At 38.9% G+C, this 12,116-nt stretch overlaps 1 protein-coding gene across 1 annotated transcript in view; it reads left to right on the top strand.

Moving 5' to 3' along the window:
- Positions 1–843: 843 nt before the first annotated feature.
- LOC104516579 (PH-interacting protein-like) overlaps positions 844–12,116 on the top strand; it is a gene marked incomplete at both ends in the record, with an annotated part of 13,445 nt that continues 2,172 nt past the window's right edge. The window contains 6 exons of the mRNA XM_010160953.1: positions 844–1,065; positions 1,686–1,786; positions 8,592–8,662; positions 9,461–9,561; positions 9,668–9,708; positions 10,837–10,935. Coding sequence (XP_010159255.1) covers positions 844–1,065; positions 1,686–1,786; positions 8,592–8,662; positions 9,461–9,561; positions 9,668–9,708; positions 10,837–10,935 — 635 coding nt within the window. The remainder of the gene's footprint in view (positions 1,066–1,685; positions 1,787–8,591; positions 8,663–9,460; positions 9,562–9,667; positions 9,709–10,836; positions 10,936–12,116) is intronic.

The raw sequence follows: 12,116 nt of genomic DNA, 5'->3' as shown, positions 1-12,116 counted from the left end.
TAGATGATCTGTAGAGGTCCCTTCTTGCATCGATGCTTCAGTGTCTGCCCATTTCTGTTCAACTCTGCAGACTCTGGTTGTTCCCCGGGCTGGCACTGTAGGTGTCTAGCAGTTAGATAAGGCAAATGTATACCACACAATCTCAGCATGGAAGCATGAAAAATGAAGGTCTGTGTTCTGAAATATTTGCTATGGCCTTGAGTTTGTTGTATGCAGGCCAGCAGCTGTTACAGTCATGTGGGAAGACCAGCAAAATGTAACTTAAGTATGAATAGGTGGATGAAGCCTCTGAAGTTTTTGAGGGAGGGCGGTCTTTTCAGTGTTTCTTAGTGTGAGTATCAAAGCAGTTTTATAGTGCTTTGACTTAATAATGGAAGCGCTCTTTCTACAGGCTCTTTACCTCTTACTGTGGTAAGTATACTACTGCTGATGGTAGGGCATGAAGATTAAACTAGAACTGTAAGGAACACGAGTGGGTACAATGCTAAATGACAAACACTGTACCAATTCATAATTCATTTTCCTGTTTAAAGATATATTTTAATGTATCGCAACAGCTTCTTCAGTTTGTGCTGGAGTTTTGGAAAAAGTGACTTGCTGAAGAGCGTAAATCCCGCTTGCTGTAGGATTTGTGATCTGTGTTATAAATGTGTCTTGCTTTGTATATACTGTTGAGAATTAATATAATCTGATGTGTTTTGAATGCAGTGTGGAAAATTGTTAAAAGTGGGGTGGCAGTATTTATATATGCCAGTAGTTCTGTTGTTCAGTTTATTGTGTTGGTTAACTGTAACATCGAAGCAGCTAATGGTATGGTTAAAATGATTTCTACCTTGCTTCTAGGGATCAGATGATTGCCTTGTAAAAATCTGGGCAACAGATGATGGAAGGTTGTTGGCTACCCTGAGAGGGCATGCAGCTGAAATATCTGATATGGCAGTGAACTATGAAAACACCATGATAGCTGCCGGAAGCTGTGATAAAATGATCAGAGTTTGGTGCCTTCGAACTTGTGCACCCTTAGCAGTTCTGCAGGGCCACAGCGCATCTATAACATCGTTGCAGGTAGGTTTTTGGTTTGCAAACTCACCTGAGCAGTAAAATGCGTCATTTGACTGAAAAAGGAACTGCCCAAGAATGTTCCCTCTAATAAAAAATGCATGCCTGGCAACTAAGCCATGAAGTGAGGAGGGATTTCCCATGGTACACACTGGGGAGTAATGTGTTCGTTGTCAAAATGCCCGACCCTTGAAAAATGCCACACACAATCCGTGTTCCAAAAACCTGCATGCCGCACTTGGGCAGCGCTGTTTGGCAGTATCGTTCCTTTGCGGGCTGTGATTCTGAGTGCAGGTACGTTGATCTGCAGTCAACGCTGAACAGTTGGGTTTGTTCCTGGTCAGAGCTGCATGCTGTTGTACAACTTGGGTGGTGGGTAGGGAGATCCCAGAGTGCTTTGGCGAGTAACCCAGAAGGGTTGTTCTGTAGGAAGAGAGACTCTGAGAAGCATTGTCTTATTTGGTGTTCATTGCAATTTATTGGGGTGGGTTTTTTCATTAAGTACAGTGTGATACATGATTATTTTTTTTTTTCCTGTGAGAAGTCAGTGGCTTGAAGAACTTACTACTACACCTGGAATGGATTAACAGGAGACCTTTTCTTTTTTCTTCCCTCAATTCCCCCAGTTCTCTCCACTGTGCAGTGGCTCAAAGAGATACTTATCTTCAACCGGGGCAGATGGAACAATATGCTTTTGGCTGTGGGATGCTGGCACCCTTAAAATAAAGTTAGTTGCCTTTTTTTTTTTGTTGTTGCTCTTTCTTTCTTTGTAATTAAGAACTGTTGTAATGTAAGAATGTTGGAGAAAAAATTTGACTAAGCCAAAACTTGTCACTGGCTGGTTCACTGTGCAATTGTTGGGTGCGATCTATTTCTGATGGAGCTATAGCTTGCTTGCTTATCTTGTAAGGACTAAGTTGATAATATAACTAACTGAGGACGCTGTGGTGAAGCAAGTAACTATATACCCAGTTTTGCTCTGTTAATGTAGTAAAAAGTCTCATTTTTTTTTTAATGTCAAAGTTGGCGCTGTTTGATTCTGTTCTCATTTCTTAATCCCAAATGAAATGAAAATTATGTTGATAAAATGATTGCAGTTCAGACTTGAAAATGCCAATTTTTTTGAAGCAGGTAATATCCTAGTGATAAATTAGGATGCAGTGTTTTCGATGTTTGTTCTTTCCTTCTTTCTGTTATATTTTCATAGTTGCTCTTTACTGTACTGTGGCAGGAGGCAGCATTCTTGGGCAGCTGTGGATTGGTGGCTGAATTTGAGTTCTACCTTCAGAGTGTAAAATATTAAAAACGTTGTCAGGACTGTCAAATAGAGACAGGTTTTTTAAAATTAACTTTTTTAAGTGGCTTTCAAATGCTTTTTGTTCCTTTTACCACAAAACACCTGTAGCTCAGAACTGGAAATAGCTGTTTTAATAACCATTAGTAATTTAGCTCTGAGGATGGGATGTGTTTTTATGGATAATATTCTCCTGGTAGGTTGGCTCCATTTTCTTGTAGTTTTGATATGTGCTGTTAGAATCTCTTTCTTCCAGCATGCCAAAGTTATCTAGGCCTTGCCACTTCTCTAGGTGGATGGACCTTCAGTGTTTTGATGTTCTCTGGGTATTTTGGCATGCCTTTTTTTTTTTTTTTTTGATACTGTAGATGAAGCTGCTTCTCAGGCTGTTAAAACTTCTGCTTCCTGGTGCAGGCTGTAGTTAAAGTAGCAGTCTCCTTACTGAGGAGATGGCTTCGTGCTTATTTTAATATGCAAAGAGGAGGAGTTGCCACCAAGTTGTTTTTCTTAAGGTCTCTTAAGTCTGAGCTATTGTTGACAAGAAATCTTGATCTGCCCAATTTTTAAACCTTTTGAGCCCACATGCTGCTTTCTCTTCTTTCTCTTTTACTTTTTTTTTCCCCTCTTTTCTCCCTTTCCTTAATAAAGTTTGTATGGTGTTGAAGTTTGAAAGAAATTTTGTGATTAGAGAATAGGGGAATTCGTGAGACTTAAGTGGGTTATACTGTATCAGCTGGAAAGTGTATGTTTAGAAATCATGAATATTTGGATGAATCATGGGCTTGGATGGGATTTGTCTTGAGGTAAAACTTAGGGAGTGAGAAAGCTGGCATTGGTTATGGTAGGGGATTGTCAACTAATTGCGATCCGTGATGATATGTAAATGTAGGATACATATTTTCAGTGAGATGCACTTGGCAAATATTAAAGGAATGAAAGACTTCTGAGTAATGCTTTCATGTGTAAGTAGTCGCCGCAGATGTGATCAGAGAGCAGCAGAGAGAAAACAGATTAGTTCAGCTGTCTCGTGCAGCACAGCAAGGAAGTGGTCTGGTAACCCATGTCATGCCAGCGATTCATGTGGCTTAATGACAGCATGCAGAAGAAATTTTGAGACTGGAATTTGTACAGTTGTCACCTTCCGTTCTGGAAATATTTCATATTTTGTGTTTGAGGAGATGGAAGGACCCTTTAATGTTTCTTCAGTCTGGGAAAAGATGGGTGGATGAAGATGGGGACATTTACACTCCTGAGTGTCTTGAGGAGGGCATATAATAAGTTTCTTATTGGCCTTTATTGTACTGGAGGATATCAAGTGAAGGTAGGCAATTCCAAGTTGGAAGAAGGTGGTTGTTTACAAACATGCAGTTAAGCTATGAAACTCCTTGCCACAGGATGTTGTTATACATCATATGAAGCTATTAAAAGGTGTCGCTATGCTTTTTCTGCTCTTACATATCTGGTTTTAGCTGCTTTGGCGGCAGGATACTGCTGTTAAGTCTTTGTTTGAACTTTGGGCTGTTACATAATTCAAGTAATTGATACTTTTTAATCAAATCTGAAACTTGATAAAAATATGTTAAAGTCTAAACAAGAAACAGGCATGTCTTTTGGGACTGAAACATAACTGTGTCAAATCGGATATCAAAGTAGTTGGACACCCAGAGAAGTCTTAACATAGCTGTTCCTGAATTGAACACTATACTAGTTCAGGAGAAAGTTAGTTACAGGGAGTTTTATTTAATTGGCTAAACTGTAAACTTTTCTACCTGTGGTTGTGTTTATTCCAGTAAATCATACTAAGTATGAAAAACATACTGGGAAACTAAGAATCCAGTGTAGTTTCTCAGAAGGAGGCTTCATTGCGTAGACAGGGCATCTCAGCACTGAGTATAGTTTTTGATGAGGTGATTGCAATTCCCTGCACCTTTAGGTCTGGATCCACTTCCAGAGTTGCAGGAACAGGTCACGTTCCCTCCACATCTATTCAGTAATGTGCTGGGGGAAAGTCAGTGCTAGTGGTACGAGACCATCAAGCATCAGGAGAGAGATTCCTCTTAATTTTTTTTTTCGTAAGGCCCCTTGTGGGTTTATTTTTTAACAAGCATGATGTGTAGACCATCTGGAGCAGACACTAACTGGTGCAGTGGGAAGTCTGCCCTTTTGTCACTAGAGCAAAAAATACGGGCTCGCTTCTGTTCAGTATCTCTAAAAAGGAGGAAAGCTGGCAGAGAAAATAAAGATCTCTTTACAACAGTTATTCGGGTTCTGAGCTTCCAACCCTGTAACTCCATTGCAGCAGCCCTCCCAGCCCAGGTAAGAGAAATGGGAGCTTTCAAGCATGACCGAAAAGTCTGCGTGGTATGGGTGAAGAGTGCAGTCACATGCTGAGCTTAGAACTTGGTTTCATGCTTCTCAGCTTGACTGCAGCCTGGCCTTCCAAGAATACAATCACTATCAGTGGTCAAAGCTCATTACTAAATTGTCCAATACTTCAAATCAGAACTGGTGGTGAAGTCTTGAAATCTCAGCTGCTAAAAAATATTATAATATATATATACACCCCACCCCCTGCTTTTTATACTGAGCACTACTTGAATCATCTGGCAGTGAGTTAAGATTATGAGCTGTTGGGCAGCCTCATGATGATCATGTGGTTGATCATAGTTTCACGATGATTGACAGTGCCAGCAGTACTCTTTTATAAAATATGGGAAAGGCAGCATTTGGATACGCTACTGTGCTCAGTGTACTGTCGAATTAAAAATATATCAGTTTATTTCCTAAGTATGCTGAAAACTGTTTCAGTGGAACCCAGCTTGTATGCTTAAGTCTACTGGATCAACTCCCTGTCTTTAAATGAAAATTGGCCTTAATCCCTTCTGGGAAGAATTCTCCCTGAAGGCAATCTTTCTCTGTCAGCTTCTTCAGGAGATGAGGAAACTCAAAATTTTTTCTTCATTCTCCACTTCTAAAATTAGATCAAAATATTATGGAGCAATTATTTTAACAGATCATGAAGGATTTGGAAACTTACTACCTCGAGCTGTTGTATTTGCCATTAAAAGGGACTTTCTTATCCTTTCAGCCTTCTAACATCCAGTGCCCTATCCCAGTTCTGTTTTGTTTTTGTCTTTTTAATCTCTGCAAATGTTTATTTTGTTTCATTCTTAGATCGCAAAAATCCTTGTATTCAGCTTTTCCAGCAACTCTGCTCCAGTATTAACAGTATCTCTGACATTGGAGGCTTCCCATGTCGGTCTCTCAATTTTTTGATAACCTCGTTAACTGAGGAGTGTTCATTATCTAGGTCACACATATGGCCCAGACAGGAAATTGTTGGTGACAGAGCTCTGTTTTGATAAACTGCAGAAGGACATGTTACAGTAGATTTGGTGCCATAGGGTGAAATACAGACATTGGCACAGCTGACCACAAAAATCATGCTGTTCAAAGAAGAGCGATCAGCCTTGTTCACTTGCTGCTGTGACTAGTAGATGTGTGTTCTTCAGTATTACAGAGCCTCCTGTGTGCTCTTCTTTCTGTGAAGAGATTTCTGCCCAGGCAGTTACCATGTATGCCTAGAAGGAGTGATGTTCCAGGTAGGTTAGTTTGGTTTCCAAACAGAGGAACAGTAAGTTTTGTTGTTGCTGCCAGATAAGGAAGTCAAGGAATGTAGGCCAGACGAGGTGGGAAAACCATTAAAAAAATTAGAAAATTAAGACTTTCCCCATATTTAGTTTCCTGTTACTATTCTGGATGGTGATAGAAAACACAAAAGTTGGATTCTGTGTTGGTTGACAGCAGGGACAAGAGAGAAAATCCGCCTTGGATCATCAGAAATTGAAGAATAACGTGCTTCAGGTTTAAGGGAGAATTATTCCAACTGGTCAGTGCAGCAAAGTTAAATTAGTTGCACTGCAAAATACTTGCATATGTGTCTTCTCTGAGAAAGATGTTAAGTTTTCTTGTTACTCTTCTGCCACCTGTCTGGATTGCAAGTTTCCAGCGTTAATCTGTTACTGGCAGACCATATGAACAAGGCAGCAGAACTGTCTCACAGATTTGGGTAGAGGAACTTACTATGCTGCTCTTCTATTTTTCCCCCGTAATTTTAAAAAGAGGAATAAAACTTAGGAAAATCACGTGTTGATGATTTTGACATTCCTATTTTGGACAAGCCGTTGATGTCTCAATTGTCATCATCAGTGTGGTGTGATACTTCCCATCTGCTTTCTTAAGCAGAAGGCACGTGATGTTAAAGGGGCTGGCATCAGAATTCAGATAGGCTGAACTTGGTTCGTTAGCTTGTGAACAAATTAGTAGGAGAGGTTGTGTCAAACATCTCTTTTCTGTGAAGAAGTCTTCCTTGAGCCACTATGTGTCCAAGGTGGGGGTAGTCTGCAGGGCTTGGATTAGTTAACTCTTCCTGCAGTATTGCTGCATTGTGAAGAAGACGAACATTTTGCACTTGAGGCACATAGATTGCCTTTTTGCTTGCAGCTCGTGAGTGCAGGTCATTTTTTGACTGCAGCCCCTCTCATTTCTGGATCTGTGTTGAACTGAATACATCTCTTATCCAGGAGGAAAGTGGCTTACCTGGGGCTTTTCTGGACCTCTTTGAAATGTTTATGAAGTTGTCTTAGTGCTGTCCAGCCACTTAATAATTAGATTGAGAATGTTTGTAAAGCAAAACAATTAGCTTGGTTTCTGTATGTTACAAGAAATTATGCTTTTGTCCGCTTTTCGTTGCTTTCCATAAGTACTGATTGCCTAGCTCATTTGGCAAGGACAACACTCTGCACTAGTGTAAAACACCACACGTTAGAGAGACAGAAGTTGGAGAATCTAACTTGGTTATCCAGCTTAGAACAGAAGTGCATACTTGCTCTATTTTCCAGCTGTCCTAACTCCAAAGGCAGAGTTCACAAAACCACAGTGGAAGAAAACAGCAGCCTATTTATCTATTTACACTTGCTCCAAATTATGTAAGCTGCATATTGAATCATCAGATAGTTCTGTGGTTAGTACCTCGGTTAAGAAGGGTTTCAGCTGTTTTGGAGAGTGGGTCTTTGTCTTGTTTAGTGTACGTTGTGAAGTTTCCTTGTCGTCGTGAGTCTGGGGGAGTTACCTTAACACTCCTAGAGGAAAGGATGCAGAAACAGCCTATACTGAATGGACAGTTGGGAGAAAGATTCCTTATCTGGTATTCCTGGTGTTTATTAGTTTGTTTTATGCATAGCCACCACTCAGGTTCAATGTTTACTGCTGGTTTTTAGGTAGCAATAGCAGATTAATGGAGAAAGATCTCCTGCATCTGCCTTCAGCTGAAATGAATTATAAGGACCATTTTGCCTTTAAAAGAGAAAATTTTGGATAAGCTATGAATATGCATTTTTTCTAATGTTAAAACAAATCTTTAGTGATGACACTGGTGGGTGTAATGCTGCTGTTCTCTAGTAAGTCGGTTCTCCAAGTGAGGATTGCAGATGGCGCGCTGTGCAGGACCACCTACTGATCTGAGGTTGCTGCAGTGCAAGAGCAGAACTGAAGTAATGATTGAAGAACCAGATCTGATTTGTTTTGGTTTCATACACTCTTAAAGTGCCAAATCCATGGAAACTTCAGTTTTGCTTGCGCAACAGGATCTGAAATGCCTAAAAGGAAGCTCAAGCCATAAAGGAAAATTCCTTACAACCAACTGTTGTCCTGATATTCTTGGGCACTATTCAAAACCAGTGCACGAAGAATATGTCCTCTAAAGGAGCTGGTATAGTCTAATACTGTGAAAAACTCTGAATTTATTTGAACTTCTTTTGTATCTTTTTCTTTGAAGAGCTCTGTTTCTCTCTTGTAAAAGCATCCGTTGCTGCAGGAGAAAAACAGAGTTCCAGTGGTTTAAACCTGAACATGACGGGCAGCTGGCTCTAGTGTCTTCTGTTCTGCTTTGCTGGTGACTTAAGGAGAGTGTTTTGTGTAGCACTATTAGAGGAGAGAGGGGAATGGGATTTAAGCTGTGAAACAGCTCTCCTTGATACAGGGATTACTTAGTCCATCTGGATGTCTTAGTTTCCTAAAGATCAGATCATGAAGCATAGTCACACGAGCTTGTTTATAGATGGGCAGCCATCTGTTCCTTCATATTTAATTTTGTGCTTCTGTGCTTTATTTCTAAGATATTAACTTATTTTTTTGGAAGCCCTATTAGGAAATTATTTAACTGTTTCTTTATTTATAGTCCAAGGCCAACAAAGTTTACAGAACGCCCTCGGCCTGGAGTCCAAATGATCTGTTCATCTTTCAGTGCTGGTAAAAGACTATCTTTTTTTTTTTTTCCCCCCTTTTTCTTTTTCACCCTTGTATCAATAGAAATAGTAATTTGGACAATAAAATGAAGTATAATACATGTACTGTAGCATAATTTATGTTAATAAGATGGAACTGCATTAAAGTAGCTATTTAAAACATTCAGATATTTAAAATAGAAATTCAGAACCTATGCATTAACTCTTGGTGATATGCAAATTCTTGAAAACGGTTAAATGTAAAATGTTGACTTGTGACTGCAAGTCTTCTAAAACAGGATGCATACCTTTTTCACACAGTGATTCTGAGAATTAGCTTTATCTGAGGCAGAATTTACAAGGATTGGGACAAGAAGGTGTTGATTACCAGGTTCTCAGAGTTTGAATTTAATGAATTCCAGAGTTGGCAATTGAAGAATGCAACATAAATAGTTGGATAAAATGTCAGGACTGAAACCTACTTTCAGAAAACAAGCTGGAGCTCTAGTTCTAGTCAATTTTTTTAAGATTGAGCCTTCTCAGGGCTTAGCTACAAACAAATTGCTGTAGTTAACTTACCTTTCAGCTACGTCTGCAGATGCATAATACCTGACAGCAAATGTGAGGTAATTCAACTCCAGTTAAACTGTTGAGTTTCTAAATCTCACTTTTACATAAAGGTCAGTTCCAGGCACAGGTGAAATGAGATGTAACTAAATTTAAGGGAATAAATTGAAGTATGTGATGTTACAGCAATTTGATAATACTGTAATAACATTAGATTGCCTTTTTTTCTTAAAGCTTATCTGTTTGTTTTTCTCAGGTGGAATGTTTTTGGCCACTGGGAGTACAGATCACATCATTAGGGTTTATTTCTTTGGATCAGGTCAGCCAGAGAAGATATCAGAGTTGGAGTTTCATACTGTAAATACTTCTTTAAAATAACATATAAATTTGAATTAAATTATAATTTGGACAATTCTGAATCATATTTGATTATTTTCTTTTTTTTTACTTTTTTCTTAAATAGGACAAAGTTGACAGCATTCAATTTTCTAATAGTAGTAGCAGGTAAGCACACAATATATTCATTCAGACCTATTTTTTTGGCCTTGTGACCTTGTAAATATCAATTTCTAGAAGTAGTTATATATAAAAAGAACCCCAAATTTCTATTTTGAGGTTCATCCAGTAAGATCATCTATAATTAATGGATTCTCATTGTTTTGTTTTAATAATGCACCTTCTTCAGTTTTACAGTTGTTTTAATTGTAATGAATGAATAAAGTATTTTGAGTTTGCCAAAATTAAGGTGTATAAAAATACTTGAAATTTATTCTTAAGAAATACACATGTATATATATTCACATACAAAATACTTGCATTTTTAGATATATTAAATATTTAAACCATCTTTCAATTAAGTGACTACTGACTACAGGAAAACGGTCACATGATCTAACAAGACCTTGTGTAGCTAGCCTGATGCTTTTTAATGTTTCACTTCTGGATGATGGATGTAAAGGATGCTAAAGAAAACGGTTCAGTTCATTATGAAATTTGTCACTTCATTTAATTGATGTTCTAATGTACACTTTTATTATGATACAAATAGTTGTAAAGCAAGCTTCGTTGCGCTCCACCCACCTCTTTCTCCTCCATCTATCCCTGCACCCTGAAAAGGGGAAAGAAAAAGGTGGGGGAGAAACTCAAGCTGGGAGACACTCAGATAAGTATCGTGATACTCAACGTACAGTGCTAGATTACTGGCAGTAGGTTTTCTTTGGTTTAAATCATGTCTGTACTTCTGCTGGTTGGGCTCTCCTGGCCCTTCAGCTATTCTTACCCCTTAAATTTCTGCCTTAGCTTTACCTGGCATGATGGGATCAGTTCCTTAAATGCTGCTTGTGCTGTGGTGTCCCTGTGCCACAGTGGTGTCATGACTTGGCAAGGTGCACTGAAGGTACAGTTAGTTTGGAAGGGGCTCAGGAAAGGGAAGTGGATTCCACTTTTTGCAGGCCTTCAATTTTTTTACTGGTATGGGAAGTGTTTTTCACTTCAAACCCAGTTGTACAGCATTCTAGCACTGTTGACTTCTTACTTACAGCTTCCTCTTTTGAGTTCTGGAACTTCAGTTTTCAAGTGTCTTTTCTGTATGGATCTGCCTAGATCTGAGTAACTTTTTTCCCCTTTTGTTAGATTTGTGAGTGGGAGCCGTGATGGAACAGCACGAATCTGGCAATTTAAGCGGAGGGAATGGAAAAGCATTTTGTTAGATATGGCTACTCGCCCAGCAGGGTAAGTGATGTGAAGTGCTATCAGATAGATACTTGAAGGCCATTGGTATCATTTGCTGACTTACTTAAAAAAAAAAAAAAAAAGAGAGAGAAAGGGAAAAAGGGGTGGTGGTGGAAGGCCTTCTTAAATTATTATTGCTTAAATGCACAATATGCTTGTCTAGCTCTTGAAGTCCTACAAAACCAAGTATTGGAGCATGTATTCAGCTGCGGAAGCTAGTCCTTATAACAGCTCCACTAGTATTCTGATTAGATTAGAAGACTGAAAGATACTCAGAACCCATTAAACATCAAATCGATACGTCCTTTTACTTAGGTATTTATTTCTGGAGCAAGAGATCCAGGTTAGGTCTGTTATCTACTTGCATTTTAGTAATATTTAAAGATACTGTGGAATCTGCATGCCCAGAAAAGCAGTATCGGGTTCTCTCATACCACATGCCAGAGCAAATACATCACTTGTTCTGTAATGGGTTCATATTTGTTAAAACAGTCTGAGAATTGACAAGGCTTTGTAGGTATGGGAAACTTCTGTATATTAGAACAAGCAGTAGAAGAGGCTGGAAGATGAAGGATGACTTAGTAGGAATTGTGGCTTGCACCTTTTTATTTTGGCATGGAGGAGATGTTTTCCAGCTGACATACCTTAGAAAGTTTTATAATGTGTTTAAGAGGTACACCTTTTTCTCTTACTAAGCATCCTGAGTGGTTTGAAGGATGATGCTTAATAGAAAAAAATTGAAATGGTTTCAGGAGTAACCCTGTGGAAAGATGCCTGAAAGACCAAGAGAGGGGTGGGAGAGAAGGCTTAAATGAGCGTTAATTCAGTTAGAAGTTTAGATCGGAGAGTATCTTGTCAGTTATGGGCAGGCACAACAAAACATGGATGTGAAACTGTTGGACAGGAGTGTATGAAACACTGGTACTTTGAGAACAGAGTGAGTTACTCTCTCTTGAAAATGCAACCTCTAAAAATTCTTTGTTTTAACTGATCCTGGGAAAAATAGGAATGGATTTTTCATCATCGTGGTCACAAATGCTGAACGTCTTTGAGAAACCAAACTGCTGTTTTCAGTGAAGTAATCTTTAGCTGAATTCTGTTTTGTCCTTTTGACTAGAGGGATAAGTACAGTTCCAAATTTGATCTTTTCTGCACAAGCACAATTTTATCAAAGAAAATGA

Source organism: Eurypyga helias, unplaced genomic scaffold, assembly GCF_000690775.1.
Source record: "Eurypyga helias isolate BGI_N326 unplaced genomic scaffold, ASM69077v1 scaffold51661, whole genome shotgun sequence".
Lineage (NCBI taxonomy): Eukaryota > Metazoa > Chordata > Aves > Eurypygiformes > Eurypygidae > Eurypyga > Eurypyga helias.
Note: the sequence above shows the minus strand (reverse complement) of the source record. Positions and strands in the feature narration are given on the sequence as shown.